General features: G+C 64.0%; 2 protein-coding genes across 4 annotated transcripts in view; one reads left to right on the top strand and one right to left on the bottom strand.

Moving 5' to 3' along the window:
• The window catches only part of SNX27 (sorting nexin 27), a 35,542-nt gene extending 30,459 nt beyond the window's left edge, over positions 1-5,083 (top strand). For both annotated transcript variants that reach the window (XM_069794116.1, XM_069794115.1), the window contains one exon: positions 2,852-5,083. In XM_069794116.1, the coding sequence (XP_069650217.1) occupies positions 2,852-2,899 (48 nt within the window). In that variant the 3' untranslated portion in view covers positions 2,900-5,083. The remainder of the gene's footprint in view (positions 1-2,851) is intronic.
• A 165-nt stretch (positions 5,084-5,248) lies between these two features.
• On the bottom strand, positions 5,249-15,211 carry LOC138687350 (CUGBP Elav-like family member 3). 2 transcript variants are annotated; one of them, XR_011326578.1, is made up of 13 exons: positions 14,459-15,211; positions 13,095-13,177; positions 11,281-11,329; positions 10,760-10,888; positions 10,287-10,366; positions 9,786-9,929; positions 9,039-9,177; positions 8,451-8,600; positions 8,317-8,382; positions 7,609-7,707; positions 7,088-7,190; positions 6,768-6,900; positions 5,249-6,654 (listed from the first exon to the last, which is right to left on the bottom strand). XR_011326578.1 is itself a non-coding variant. In XM_069794117.1 (13 exons), the coding sequence occupies exons 1-12, from the start codon at positions 14,601-14,603 to the stop codon at positions 6,773-6,775; spliced, it is 1,356 nt and encodes a 451-aa protein (XP_069650218.1). In that variant the 5' UTR covers positions 14,604-15,208; the 3' UTR covers positions 5,249-6,654; positions 6,768-6,772. The 2 variants fall into 2 exon arrangements, 1 of the variants encoding a protein (XP_069650218.1); XM_069794117.1 differs by having other exon boundaries at positions 7,088-7,231; positions 14,459-15,208.
• Between the last annotated feature and the right edge of the window lie 146 nt (positions 15,212-15,357).

Here is a 15,357-nt window from a genome sequence, read left to right as displayed (position 1 = left end):
GGGAGGAGGAGGCAGCGGCAGCAGTGAAGGCGACAGACCTCCCTGGGAGGATTTGTTGCAATCGGCCAGCAAGCTGGGTACTGCGAGCCAGGCTCTGGGCTTCGTGATGCAGCCTTGGAATGCAGCAAAAGCTGCAAGGAGCAGCCTCTGCCATCGCTTCTCCCCTCCCTGGGCCCCACACCTTGCTGCAGCCCCAGTGCCCATCAAGCCACAGGCGTGGAGCCAAGATGGGAGCCAAGCGGCCGCAGCTCATGTGCCAGCCCAGCTCACGCGGGCACAGGAACAGGCTGCGGGTTGCGCTGGGCTCAGTTCTGCTTCCTGCCGGGGCTGCTGCTCAAGGGCTCGTCAAGGAGCAGCTCACAGCACTTGCTGAGCATCGTCTCTTCCCCGCAGCCTGTGATGTCTCTTCCTGGGGCCGCAGTAATGGATCTGGAAATGGAAACCAGGGGAATTGCTCTTCCTTCCCTCTTAAATCAGTTGTTCCTCAGTACTAAACATCCCATTAGTTGCCTGCCAGGGAAATAGATTTTTCTCCCATTCAATTTATACGTGTCTGCATGATTTCACTTGGTGTAACGAGAGAAGGCCTTGGCTGTAGCTTCAGGGTGGTGTCTCCCCTGGGCTGTGCTCTGTGGATCACCACCGCAGCTCCCACCATCCCCAATGCTCCCTTTGGGGCACGGTGTATCCCCTGAATGCTGCCTGTTCCTACCAATTCCACCAGCGTTAGGGGAGAGAAGGTTGTTTCTGACCAGTCACTTAGTAATTTTCTTTCCCCAGTGTAAAATAAAAAGATTGGTGGAATTTGGCAGATACTTTACAGATATATTTAGTGCTCTGTAAACTGCTGACTTGCCTCCCAAACTGCAGATGCTGGCCAATAATGCTGGCTGTGCTCAGGAAAAGCAGGTTTGAGGCTTTGCTGCTCTGCCGTCTTGATGAGAAGTAAAAGCCCAGCTCTTTGTCGGACCCTTGTGGTCCCTGCTGCTCATGCTGGGTGCTGAGGGGAGGGATATGGTGGCCCTGTTGTGTCCCTTCTCAGGAGGGAGGCTGAGCTGTGCATGGCTCCTTGGAGGATGAGGCTGGCTTGCTGCAGGTGACAAGCTCTGTTTGGGGACATTGGGGTGGCTCAGACCTTATAGATGAAGTTGTGGGAGAGAGACCATGCCATGGGTTGGAGGGCAGTCACCGGTGACCCCTGTGACCAAGCTGGGGTAGGGGGGACACGAGGAAATGGCTCTGTCCTCCTTTTGGGAGAGCTGAGCTGCCACTCAGCTTGGTTTAGCTCTTGCAAGCGTAATCTGGGTTATTTGCAGACTCTGGCCCTTTTCTAGAGGGAGGGATGCTTGTGGAGCTGGGAGAGAACGGGACTTCATGGGGGGGATCTGTCCAATTCCCAGGGCTCCTCCTGACCTCCTTCCTGCCCTCCTTTAATCTCCTGCTCGAGCTTCAGCCATTGGGCTGAGCCACTTTCCTTCAGGGCATTATTTGCCTTCTCCTCTGGCTGTCGTGGTCCCGTGTGCACGGGGAGGATTCATTAGTGCCAGAGAGGAGCTGGGATATGCTGGATCAAGGGCTTCCAGCAAGTGCCATGGCTCTCCAGATCAGCAAACGCCAAGCAGGAGGTCCCTGGTGTGTCTGAACCCTAGGCTCATCCTTATCCCTGAGCTACCCTTGGCTCGGGGTCTCCCCCTGAACGCGACTGGCATCCTCATGCATGGTGCATCCTGGCAGCCACTGGGACCACTCTGGTCCTGGCTGGATGAAGGTGTTGCTGGAAAGCCAGAGGATGCCGTGGGACAGCCGGGAGGGTGTCCAGCACCCCGGTGTGATGCAGAGGTGGGCAGAGCAGGATGGTTGAATCATCGTGGGGCTGCTCAGTGCTGAAATACTGAAGGGTAACACCAACATGACCCTGCAGGGGGATGGAAGCAGGGCTGACGGTGGGGATGTCTGCCTGGGCCAGGGGTACTTCAGCAGCCCTGAAGCTGGCAGTGGGGAAGGGGTCCCACACCAAGGACACAGGAGCATGCAGGTGGGATCTTCTCCCAGAGTTGGCCCAGAGAAGGAGGATGGCAAAATCATGCCAGCTCAGCTTGATCTGGTGGGTGGCTCCCCTGAGCTGCCCTTCCCAAAACCTGCTGCTCCATCAGGGCCACGGCAAATCCCCATATAGGAACAGGTGCTTAAATCCTGTCTGCTCCTGTAAGACCTGGCTTTCCCCAGCTCTTGCCACCCGGTTGAGCGAAGGCATCTGCTCCCTGGGAGCCCTTAGCACAGGGAAGCCTTACAGCTGTGTGTGCAGGGTAGATCCTCTCCTCTCCTGCCATCCTGGTTATAGGCCAGGAGCTCGCAGCAAGCTGGGATGTGGCAGTAGGGCGTTAGAGCCCGGGGCGACCTGAGCTGGGATGCGATGTGCATTGGCGCTGGGAGGGCTCCTTGCTCCAGGAGTATTGCCTCGGGGGGAACTCTTGGAGATGTAGGATGTAGTTTGACTGCAAGCCCCTTGGTTTCTTGCCCTGCCTGCTCCCTGAGCCGGCTGGTTGGATCGTTGCCAGTAGGGTTGAGGGCCGTCGGGGTGGTGAGGGGCTGGGGGGATCTGCAGGGGTTTGCTGGGAGGACGTTTGCCCTGCAGGGAGTCCCTTGCTTTGTGTGGTGTCGGTGTTGGGACCAGGAGCAGTTCTGGCTGTCCCCAGGCTCTCATGCTTAGGCTGGGGGACAGGCAAACCCCACGGGTCACCCCCTGGTCCCGTCTGTGCTCATAGGGCTGCAGTGTAGCTTGGCCGGAGAGTCGAACCCAGCTCTTCCTGAGTGACATCGCACTTTTAATGTCCTTTTTCTTCTCTTTCAGAATATCTTTCAGATGGTCAGGTCACAGCAGAGGGATGCAGCCACTTAGCCCCTCGTCATGGAAGAACGTAAACACCCCCCCCCCCAATTAACACTTAAAATTCTGTTATTGTATTAAAGCCCTTAAACTAAATATTATTAATAATAATACCATTTGTGAACTTCATGTTTATGGAATTAAGCAACTAGGATAAATGACAGGCTCGGCTGAGAAAAGAGGGGAAAAAGTGTTGGATGGCAGAGGAATCGCCCGAGGGTGTTCTGTCTCTTCCTTCCACTTGGGTCCTGTTCCAGAAGATGGACTGTGCTTTTATTTTTTACAACTGGAACTAGAAATGTCATCCATTTGCACTGTTCAGGCATATATATGTATGTATGTAAAAAAAAAAAAACAAAAAAAAACCAAACCAACCAACCGCCCCTAAAAAGCTATATATACAAATATTGTGCACGTATATACATATATATATTTCTTTTAAAATTTCATATTGGTGGCAGTACCTTTTTTAAGCTTGCATTTTTACACACATTTCTCTTCCCAACCCATTGTGTTTTTTTAAAAACTAACTTTAGAGGAAAAAAAGGAAAAAAAAAAAGGAAAAAACAAAACAAAACAAAAACAACAGAGAAGCAACGTTACAGGGAAATACCTCTCCTGGCACAAGGACCTTGACACGTTTACAAGCTCTTGACTTTATTTTTTTTTCCTGTGTTTTGGTTTGGTTCTGGGTATTTTCATGCAGACTTTGAGTGACCGTGGGGGATGTCCGGCTCTGGGAGCGAGGGGAGCCTAGTGGCGTGGCCAGGATGTAGGATCTTGTGGGTTCCAGGATCAGTCCCCTCGCCCTGGCACCCTGAAGTGGGGAGTGGGGGATGCTGCCTGCTCCCCTTGCTCCCCTCGTGGGCTGGCAGATCTGGGCGGTGGTTCAAGACCCTTGGGCTTTTTGGGAGAGATCGGAGAGTGCTTCCAAAAACCAGCCGGCTTCAGCCATGATGGTGAGTGATCTGCCTGTGGCTCAGGTGGCCGAGCAGTGCTGAGGAGGAGAAATAAGGTAGAAAAGCTGCTTTTCCTGCCTCTGAGCAGGTTTGGGGCTGGTTTCTGTATCACTCCCCCAGGCAGCCCTGGGTTTGGGGTGGCTTTTGTGATATTTGGGAGATGCTGGTCCTGCTGCTTCCCCCCGCCATGAGGAACAAAATACTAATGTAGAACACAAGTGAGCTTGGGCAAGCATGGGTGAACATCTTGGCAATGCTCACAGCCCCCCAGGCACCGTGGGTGTGGGAGGGAGGCGATGCCAAGCAGAAAATGCTGTGCGCTTGCTTAGTGTAGTGATTTCCCCTTTCTGCCCGTGTTTTGGGAAGGGGTTTATCTGCCTCTCACCAGGTCGGGAGAAGGCATGGGGTGAGGACAAACGCTGGGGTGCAGCCAGGCTCGGTGTGTTCCTGGTGGGAGCCTTTAGATGCTGTGACCCCAGCTCCGCTCTCTCTTCAGGGTGGCCTGGGGCAATTAAGGAAAAAATGGATTTAAAACCCCAGCATGGGGCGGATGGGAACGCAATCCCACCCCTGCCCCATCACTGGGCTGCCGGTATTCCCAGCCTCCACGTGGTTTTTTGGGTTAAATTCCAGCTCGGTGCGGGGGATCCTCCTGGTTCCTCAGGCAGCCGGGGCGCTGGGAGAGAGCAAAGGCCGTGAGCAGGGAATTAATTAGCCCAGCGCCCGAGTAATTGGATTTGAGCTCGGCCGTGTCTCTCACCTGCCCCGGGGCCGTTGTCCTCGGGAGCCCTGTGCTGCCGGAGGCCCCGGGTGGGGGTTGGGAGAGATGCGGGGGACCACCACCACCACCCCCTCCAGTGCCAGGGCTCATCAGTGGCATGAAAGGGGCAGGTCTCAGCAATAATCGCGCCCGTGACCCTGTTCGAGTTGGAGCCGGTGAAATGTCGTCGTCATCCCCGCCCCGATTTCGCTACCATCCACATCCTCTTTAATTTATTTGAGAGAACTCTAATTGTCTTTTCACTGCAGTATCTTGTATTTTTTATTTGTCAGTCAGAAATGTGAAGAAAACAACAAAAAAGAAGAAAAAAAAAAAGCCCCCCCCTCCCCCTTTCCCTCCCCCAGCTGCTCCTGGTGTTTCATTCCTCGGTCTCTAACCATGCTGGTTGTTTGGTAAAGTCACTTAGTGTAATTAATTGTAACATATTCTTTTAAATAAATTGATTTATTGATGAAACTACTGGGAACCATGGCCGTGTTTCTTCCCCATGGGCGCTGGGGTTGATCCTGCTCTGCTCCGTCCCACCTCCCCCCCCACCCCCAGCACCCCTGAGGGGGGGGGTTGGGGATGCTTTAAAATCTCCTTTAAGCCTTTTTTTTTTTTAACTTATTTTATTTAGACAGAAAAAAAAAAAAGAGGAGGAAAAAAAAAGAGAAAAAAAAATTAAATTATCCAAAGTAACTGCAATAAATAGCAAATAAGTTAAGCAGCGGCATCTCAACCGCAGACGTCAACTCCCGGGGGTCTGCGTGTGTCCCCCCCCGCTAATGGCCCCGTGCCCCCCACCCCGTCCCACCCCCTAAATCAACTCAGCAGGTACCAAACCCCCCAAAAGGGGGGGAAAGAGAGAGCGCCCCGGCCCCCGCGCCCCCCAAACCTTATTTACAGCAGGGAGCGGCGGGTGTAAACGTGGAGCTGGGGGAGGCCGGGGGGCACCGTCCCCATTTGAGGGGATGCCAGGGACACCGTCCCTGGGGGCGGGGAGGCTGCGGGGCTGGACAGTGCTGGACTCAGCACCGTTTTGGCTGGTGGGTGCCCGGCACACCCCAGTTTTGGCCGCTGTGGCGGTTCCGGGCAGAGCCGGAGGCCTCGTGTCCACTGGCACATCCCATGTCTGTCCACTGCCAGCAGCACGTCCCTGCTTCAGCTGCTCCGGGTCCCTGTGGCTCCCAGTGCCCTGATGCCGGCTGTGCCTGTCTCCCAGATTTGGCTGGTTTGTGCCTGGCAGGTCCTGGCTCTGGCCGCTGCATGTCCATCCAGCACCCGGCACGTCGTTGGCTCAGCCATGCTGGCCACATGCAGCACCAGGTGCATCACCATGGTGGAACATCCCGGTGTTGGAGCATCCCAATCTCAGCTGCTGCATGCCCACACAGCATCTGGCGCGCCCTGGCCATGGCCGTGCCGTGGGGCTGCATCCCCCCCACCTGGTGCCAGTGCAGCCACCGGCGCTCATGGGCAAAGGAGGGGGGGAAACTGAGGCAGGTTGGGGGGGGTGGGGGCAAAGCGGGGTGGCAGTGTGTGTCGGGGAGGGGGTCCCGCTGCACCCTGGCACGGCCACCCAGGGGACCTGGGAGGGGTGGCGGTGCTGGGGCCGGTACCCCCAACCGTGGGCATGTGTCCCCCCACACACATCCCCCCCCGCAGCAGGGATCCCCCCCCTTCCTGGCTTGGAGCTGGTTTTGGTCCTGTATGGTGAGAAAAAAGCTCCAACCAGGGTCCCCCTGTGGGGGGCAGGTCCCTGTGGGGAGTGGGGGGTCTTTGGGGGGGTGTGCCCCCCCCAGGGCAGACTGGACCCAGATGCTGGGGGGGTGCTGGCACCCAGGGCCCACCCAGCCCTGCCTGGACTGGGATGGATGGTGGAGGTCCAGATCGGTCCTGGAGGGGGGGGTCCATCCTTCCTGAGCATGTGGGGGTCTGTGTGTCCCCCCCCCCAGCAGGACCAAGCCCCCTGTGGGCACCGCTGGGGGGGGGGGCTGCTCTGCAACAGGGAGGCACCCATGGGTGCTGCTCCAGAGCCTCCGGACCTGGGGTGGGAGGAAGATGGGGGGCATTAAGCAGAGCTGGGGGGGGGGCAGGTGGGGCTCCCAGCCAAGGGATGCCCAGCAGGGGGTCCCAGGGGGTGGTGGGAGGGGCTCACCAGGCTCAGTACGGCCGGTTGGCGTCTTTGGGCCTCTTGAGCTGCACCTTGAGGCGCTTCATCCCGATCTGGAAGCCGTTCATGGCCTGGATGGCCGCTTGGGCACTGGCCGGGTTGTCAAAGCTCACGAAGCCTGTGGGGACAGCGGGGACATCAGGCATGGGGACAGGGGTGGCCACAACCCTCCCCTGCCTCTGTTCCACAGCCCTGGGGGGGCTCTGCCATGGGGCAAGGTGACCCCACAGCACCTGGCTGGGGCGTCCGCATGCCCCGGCCATGGTGTCCCCATCCCCAGTGTCCCCAGGCGGCGGTGGCCCTACCGAAGCACTTGCTCTGGTTGGTGGCGCGGTCCACGAAGACCTTGGCAGAGATGACGTTGCCGAAGGGCAGGAACATCTGCAGGATCTCGGTGTCGGCGAACTCCTGGGGCAGGTGGTAGATGAAGATGTTACAGCCCTCGGGGCCTGTGGAGGGAGCGGCGTCACAGCGGGTGGGGGGGGGGGGCACCGGCCCCACGCCCCCAAACCCAGTCCCATACACCTGCGGGCACCCAGAAACCTGGCCCTGGCCACCCACAGGGACCCTGGCCCCCCCACGGGCATCCCAAAACCTTGCCCTGCAGCCACATCCCTATGGGCACCCTGAGTCCCAAACCCCGCCTCCTTGATGAGGCAACGCCAAATCCCAGCGGAGGGGCACCCCAACAACCCCCATGAGCCACCTCCAGTCCCTCCAAATGCCCTGGGGCATCCTGCCTCTGCAGCATGGGGCACCCCAAGCCCAGCACCCTGGGGACGGTCCCTTGCGGGGGGGGGGGGGGATGTCCCCAGGGTGCGCTCACCTTCACGCTGCTGCTGCTGCGGGGGGGGCGGGGGTGCGAGCAGGGGCCCCGGGGGGGCGAAGGCCGGGCTCACCAGCCCATAGGCTGCTGGGTAGGCGGCTGGGGTGGGGGGGGAGGAGATGGGATCAGCCTGGCACCGGGACGGGGGGGGGGGACGGGGGGCACAGGCACCCACCCACCCCCTGGCACCCCCCAGCCCTTCCCGGTGTCCACTAGTGCTCCCCAGAGCCATGCAATGTCCGCCAGTATCTTCAAATGGCCCCCAGTGCCCTCCCAGGACTTCATGGTACCCCCCAAAGCCATGCAGTGGCCCCCCCAGTGCACACCCAGTACCTGCCCCAGCCTTCCAGTGTCCCCCCAGTGCCCTCCTGAGTAATCCCTGATGCCATGCAATGGTCCCCTACTGCTACTGCAGTGTCGCCCCCCCCACCCCCCAGTGCTAATCAATGCCCCTCCAGTGCCCCCCAGTCCCTTCCAGATGCACCCCCAGTGCTTCCCAGGTACCCTCCCAGTACCCGTCACTGCCATTCAGTGTCCCTCCAGTGCCTCCCAGCGCCATGCAATGCTCCAACTAGTACTCTCCCAGTGTCCCCAGTACCATGCAATGCCCCCCCCAGTGCCTTCCAGCTGCCCTCCCAGTACCCACCAGTACCATGCAATGCCCCCCCTGCCCCGCCCCCTAGTGCCCCCAGTTCCCCAGGGCCAGACCTGTGTAGTGCTGCATGCCGGCGTAGGCTTGCTGCAGGGGGTCCCCGGGGGCGGCAGGGCTCTGGGCTGGGGGCAGAGGGGGCCGTTAGGGGGGGCGGAGGGCAGTAGGGGCGCGGGGGGGGGACGGCAGGCACCTGGGAAAGGGGGGACCCCGCTGGCATAGACGGCCTCTGGCGCGGGGGGTCCCGCGGGCTGCGCCGGCACGGGGCTGTAGCCGTTGACGCTCAGCGGGGCCGCAATGGCGGGCACCGGTGTGGCGGCCATGGCTGGCGGCGTGCTGGTTCCTGCAGGGACACCTGCGTCACCCCCGTGGTGGCACCTCCTCACCCTCCGTCGCCACGTGCCTCCATGCCTGGTGCCACCGTCTCTGGCGTCCCTCACCTCCCACTGCCTCCCTGTGCTCCCATGTCCCTTGTCCCCCCTGCATCTCCCCTTGCTGCCCCTGTGTCCCGTCCACGTCCCCACATCTCTGTTCCCGTTGCCCCCATGCTGATGTCCCCATCCCCAATCCCACTTTCATGTCCCCAGCCGTAGGAGCCCCAACTCCCAGTGCCAACCCGCCATGTTGCCCCATCCCTGGACATTCCTGATGTCCCCCATGTCTGGGTGTCCCCCATATCCCACGTCCCCATCCCTGATGTCCTCCCTTCCCAGGTGCTCCCACGTCCCATGTCCCCATCCCCAGCATCCCCATCACCCCCCTCGTCCCAGGTGCCACCTACCTGAGGAGGGGGGCAGGGGAGTGGCGATGAGCCCGTTGGGGTTGACTGTGCCCATGTGCTGCATCTGGACGGCCATGGTGGCCATGGGGCTGAGGTAGGCCGAGTGGGCGGCCACCAGGGCCGCCTGCTGCTGCATCAGCTGTGGGGACAGCACCTGGCACCGGGCACCGGGGTCCCCTCCCGGAGCAGCGAGGCCCTCCCGCCGAGGGAGAACCTCATGGGTCCAGTGCCCCATTGGTGATCAATGCCCATCACCCTGTCTTGGTAATGGGGTCTGTCATCTCCTCGTGGCTCCCACCCCGATACCCGTCACCCCAGCACCCCCATGCAGGATCATGGCGGTCTGTCATCTCCCAGTGTCTGTCACCCCAGTGTCCCATCCTGGGCCACGGGGACCACCCCAACATCCATCACCCAATGATCCTTGACCATTGGGGTCTGTCATCCCCCCATGCCCATCACCTGCTGCCCCTACTCTGAACTATGGGGTCCATCACCCGCCCGCTACCTGGCACCCCAGGGCCCCCATTCTGGACCACAGGGTCCATCACCTTCCCATGTCTATCGCCCCAATACCAGCACCCACATCCACGGTCAAGGGCGTTCATCATCTCCCAGTGTCCATCACCAGACACCCATCACCCCCACGATCTCATGCTGGACCATGGTAGGGGTCCAACACCATCCCCCCGCCCCAGCCATGCCTATGCTGTCCCCCCCTCCCTTGGTGCCTGGTGGCCACCCTACCGCCTGCGTGTAGGCGCTGTAGGCCCCGAACTGGAGGGCAATAGGGCTGAACATGCCCAGCTGGCTGGCGACCTGCTGCATCCGCCGCAGGCCCCGCTCCTTCTCCGTGTCTGCAAACTTTACCACCAGGCTGGAGGAGGCACCCTGCAAGGGGACATGCCGTCACACAGTGGGTGGCCACTGGTGCTGGGCTGCTGGGACTCCCAGGGTGCAACAGGGTGGGGATGGTGACGGGGACGATGGTCGGGTGATAACAGGGATGATGGGATGAAGATGATAATGGGGGACGATGACAGGGATGATGATAAGGATGATAATGGGGACGATGATGGGAACAATGAAGAGGACGATGGTGGGGTGATAACAGGGATGATGGGATGATGATGAAGATGATAATGCGGACGATGACCGGGATGATGATAAGGATGATCATGGGGACGATGATGGGGACAATGAAGAGGACGATGGTGGGGCCGGTGTGCCCGGCGGTGCCTGTCTCACCGGCAAGGTGCGGCTCCCGTGGAGGGCGGCGATGGCGGCCTGGGCCTCCGTGTGGCTCTGGAACTTGACGAAGGCGCAGCCTGGGGACAGCGGGTCAGGACCGGCATGCGGACCAGGGCACCCCTCCCCCCCGCCCCCAGGCCTCTCCACCCCCAAAATGGCACCCAGGGTCCCTGACCTGGGCGCCTGGGTATGGGGACAAGAACCACCATGCAGGGTGCTCTGAGCCCCTCCTCCATGCCCTGCAGACCCCCTTGGACCAGCACCCCATCACACCCCCTCATGGCCCCCCTTGAACCCTCTCCAGCCCCCCCATAGACCCTCTTACCCCTATCCCTGTGCCATGACCCCCAGCACCCCCCCAATTCACATCCCTGCCCTGCAGATTCCCTCCTCCCAACCCCACAGAGCCCTCAGGGACCCCTGGGTGCCCCCACCTCCCCCACCCCTGGGGTGCCCGCCAGCCCCCCCACCTTTGCTGGTGCCATCGGGCCCGCGCAGCACCGTGCACTCGTCGATGGTGCCGAAGGGCTCGAACATCTTGCGCACGTCCTCGTCCGCCTGCTGCTTGCTCAGCATCCCCACAAAGAGCTTGCGGTCCTCTGTGGGGACGGGGACGAGGGGGCGTGGCAGGGGGCACCGGGGTGGGGACCCCTACACACACATACTGGAATAGGACCCCCCCACAGGGACACTGTGAAGGGCTGGGACCCAGGGACAGGGATATGGGGACACTGTGATGGGCTGGGACCCCTGGGAATGGGGACACCCCACAGGGCTGGGGACCCCTCCCCGGGGAAGGGGGACATGGTGGGGAGGACAGAGATGGGGACACCCCACCCTAGGGACAGACTCCTGGGATGGGGACACCACACCCAGCTGACACCCATCCTGGGGATGGATGTGGAGTGGCCCTGGTGTCCTGGGGGGGGGACACAGGGAGGGATTGGGGACACAGGGGTTGGGGGCGGGGGGGGGTTTGGGGTGCTGGTACCTCCTCGGCTCTCACTGTCCGCCGGCTTCACCTGGATGGGCCGGTTCATCTGGGGGGGGACAAAGGGGGGGGATGGGGACACAGCCCCCCCACCCCCCACTCCCGAGGGACCCAGGCATCCAGCACCTCCCCCCCCCGCCCCCCCCCCCCCCGAGGGGACCCAGGGGCCCTCCCCCCCCCCGGTAGGTGCACGGATCCACGCCCCCCCCCCGCCCCCCCAGCACCCCAAAGATGCTCCTGTCGTCATGGCAACCCTGGCCCTGCATCCTGTTACCAGGCAACGGGCGCCGTGGCGACCGCCACTGGGGGGGCCTGAGGGGCCCCAATGATGCGCTAATGAGCACCCGCCCCCCCCTTTAATTAGGGGGAGATGAACCCACCCCCGCCCCCCCCCAGCCCCGTAACCCCCAGAGACTGGGGGGGGAGGGCGCAGATGCCCGGTAACCATGGCAACGGCAGAATATGCTCCATGGCAACCGCCTACTCATCCCCAATTTACCCATCCCCGTTGCCCGGCAACGCCGCTGACATCATCAGCGCTCGCTATAAACAATGACGGGGATGGGGGGGGGGGCGAGGGGGGGATGGAGATTGGGGGGGGCCGGGGGAGGAGGGGACCCCCAGACCTGCCGTGACCCCGCCCCTTCCCCCCCGGGATGGGCCCGGGATGGCCCCGGGACTGGGGGGCGGGGGGGGAGATGCGGGAGGGGGGGGTGCGGGGGGGCCGTTGCCCTGCCCCATCTCGAGGGGCTGCGGGGGGGGCCGGGGGGGCGGATTCAGCCCCAGCTGACCCCGAGCGGCCCCTTTCCCCTGCCGAAAGCGAAGGTGGCCCCAACCCCCCCCCCCCCGCCCCAGATGGTGCTGGAAATGCCCCCCCGGGGGGCACTAATCCCCCCTAATCCCCCACGGGGCCGGGATCAGCCCCGGCCGGGGCGGAGGGGGGGGCGGGCGCGGGGGGGGTGTCACCAGGCACCCAACACCCCAAATTGCCCCAGGACCCCCCAGCATCGCCCCCACCGCCCCAAGGCCGGGGGGGTGCGGGGGGGTGCGGGGGGGTCCCGCCCCCGTCCCCATCCCGGTGCGGTGGGGGCAGCTGTTGGGGCGGTGCCGCCCCTAATCCACCCCCCCCCGCAAATCCCCCCCCGGGATTTACGGCCCCCAAATCCCCGGATTATCCCGGCGAAGCCAAATCTCCCCTGGGGCCGGCGGCACATGCGCAGCCCAGCCGGGGCGGGGGGGGACGGACAGACCACCGACCCCCCCTGCACCCGCATCCGGGGACCCCCCACACTGCCCCCCCATCCCACCCCACGCCTGGGACCCCCCCCCAAACCATCCCCACGAGGCCTCAGTCACCCGGGTCCCCCAGCACCCACGATGGGGGGGGATATGGGGGGGACGACCTCAGCTGCTGGGATCCCCCCAGCACCCCAGCTTCAATGGGGGTGGGGGGCACCCAAATGCCTGGGTTCCACATCCAACCCCCGGCTTTGTTAGCTCAGCTGCCCAGTGCCCGCCGCTCGCCTGGCAACGCTTCGTTAGCACCAGGCCTTCATTAGCCAGGCCTTCGTTAGCGCCAGGCCGTCTCCAGGCGACATGGTGCTTGCCCGCTATTTATAACACACCCCTGCCGGCAGATGTTCTTGGGGTGTCGTATCCCCCCCCAAAGGTGGGGTCCCGGACACCTGGGTCCTCCCAAGGGTAGGGGATGGTGGTGTCCCGGCGTGGGGGGGGTGTCACGTGTGGTGGTGGGGGCTGTCACAGGTTGGGAGGGGTGTCACGGGTTGGGGGGGAGTCCCTGCGCTCCCACTCACCCCCGGGAGGGTTTTCTGCTCGTGCAGGGCGCTCTGCGCCTTCAGGGCTGACTCGCGGGCGCAGTAAGTCAGGAAGGCGCATCCTGGGGGGAGAGACAGGATGGGGATGGCGGGGGGGAGGATGTGGGACCCCCGTGGCCCCCAAAACCACAGCCCGTGGCCCCACAGAGCACGCAGAGGCCATACGGCACCCATGTCCCCTATAGAAGCCAGAGCCCATGTCCCCATACAGCACCCAGACCCCGTGTTTCGGGGCGATGCCCCCCCCGGGGTGGGGGGGCAGTGTCCCTATACCCCCCTCCAGCCTGGGGGGTCTCAGGCATCCAGGGGCAGTGGTGCTGAAACCCCCCCAGTTCTGCTGTCCGGGTGCCCGTCACCCCGGCCTCAGGCCTGTGCTCGCCTCGGCCTCCCCCCTGCCTGTCCTGTGGCACAGCTGGTGGAGGGGGGGAGGCTGGGGGCTCCAGGGTCCCCCCGGCTGCTGGGAGATGGAGGTCAGACATTGGTAGGGGGGTCCCTGCCTCGGACAGAACCCCCCCCCAGGGGCAGCACAGCCCTGCCACCGCCGCACACCCCTCGGCCAACACCCTCCCCGGCCGCTACATCCCCCCGGCCATGGCACCCCACACCCCGCCATCGCCCCCTCCCCCATCATCACCCCCCCCAGCTGTCACAGCCACAGCCCACACTCGTCACCCAGCACCGCAAACACCCACCCACACACCACCCTCCGCCTGCACAGCCGCTCACGGCCACCCCCCTCATCCCCCCAACACCCGCACAGCTGGGCATCACCCGCACTAACACCCACGCGACACCCCCACCCATGCAACACCCCCCACCCCCAGCATCCGCACCCACACGGCCTCCACCGGCACGACGGCCTCAGCGCCCGCGGCTGTACAACCGTCACCCAGCACCCGCAGCACCCTGACGCCCCACACGGGTTGTACTCGGTGCCCGCGGCTACACTGGCACCTGGGCCCTGGGCTGGGGTGCCCGGGGCTGTACGTGGGGCTGTGCCCGGGGCCTGCGGCTGTAGGTTGAGCTGTGGGTGGTGCTCGGGGCCTCCGGCTGTACGTGGGGCTGTGTACGGGGCTGTTGCCGGTGCCGGGGGCTGTACGCGGGGCTATTCCCGGTGCTGGGGGCTGTACATGGGGCTGTTCCCGGTGCCGGGGGCTGTAATACAGGGCTGTTCCCGGCGCCGGGGAGCTGTTCCCGGCGCCGTTCCCGGTGCCGGGGAGCTGTTCCCGGTGCCGGGGGCGGGGGCTGCGTGCGGCTCTGCGCGTTCCCAGGGCCGGGGCCGCTCCCGGGTGCCGGTGCCCGTTCGTGGGGCCCGTTCGCGGGGCCGTTGCCAGCGGCCGTACCTTTGTGCATGCCGGTGTACTTGTCCTTGATGACGGTCAGCTCGTAGATCTTCCCGAACTGCTCGAAGATGGGCTTCAGGTCCTTCTCCTCCAGGTGCCGCGGGATCTGCCCCACGAAGAGTTTGATGGCGTCGGGCTCCTTCATGGGGCCGCCGGGGAAGGGGCCGGGCCCCGGGGCCGCTCCCGGCGCTCGGCGCGGCTCCCGCTATCGCCGGGGCGGTCGCCGGTGCCGCTCCCGCCGCCCGGGCTCGGCTCCCCCGGTGGCGGCTGCCGGTGCCCCGGTCTCCCCGGTACCCCAGTCGCCCGGTGCCGGCCCGGCCGCGGCGCACACAAAGGACGAGGCGGCCCCGGGGCTCGTCTCGGCTCCGGGGGACGGGGCGCGGCGGGGCGGGGGCAGCTCTGCCCGGGGGGCGGCGCTCCCGGCGCTCCCGGTAGGTCCCGGCGGTTTCCCGATGGGGCCTCCCGTGCGGCGGCCCCCCCGGATCCCGGCGGCTGCCGTCAGCGCCCGGCCTGCCGGTACCGCCCGCTCGCCGCCCCGGTGCCCCCGGAGGCGGGGAGGCGGCGGGGGGCCCGGTCCCGGTCCCGGGGAGGCGAGGGCGGGGGCGGAGGCTCAGCGCCCGGCCCGGCCCATGGCGGCCGCGCTCCCCGAGAGCCCCGGCGACGGCGGGAGCCCCGCGCCCGCTGCGCCCCGGCACCGGCACCGGGGTCCGGGTCCGGACGGGCCCGACCCCTCCTCGCCGCTCTTCTTCCCCGGCCGGGACCGCCCCGCCCCACCCGGTGCTGATGTCAGCGCGGCACCGGGTACCGGCGAGAACACCGGGACCTGGGGACCGGGACCCGGCTACCGGGCACCGGCACCGCGGGGGGGGCGGTCCGGGTGTGTGTATGTGTATGTGTGT

The sequence above is a fragment of the Haliaeetus albicilla genome, chromosome 10, assembly GCF_947461875.1.
Source record: "Haliaeetus albicilla chromosome 10, bHalAlb1.1, whole genome shotgun sequence".
Classification (NCBI taxonomy): domain Eukaryota; kingdom Metazoa; phylum Chordata; class Aves; order Accipitriformes; family Accipitridae; genus Haliaeetus; species Haliaeetus albicilla.
The sequence above is the reverse complement of the archived record's forward strand: the minus strand, read 5'-3'. Positions and strand labels throughout refer to the sequence as shown.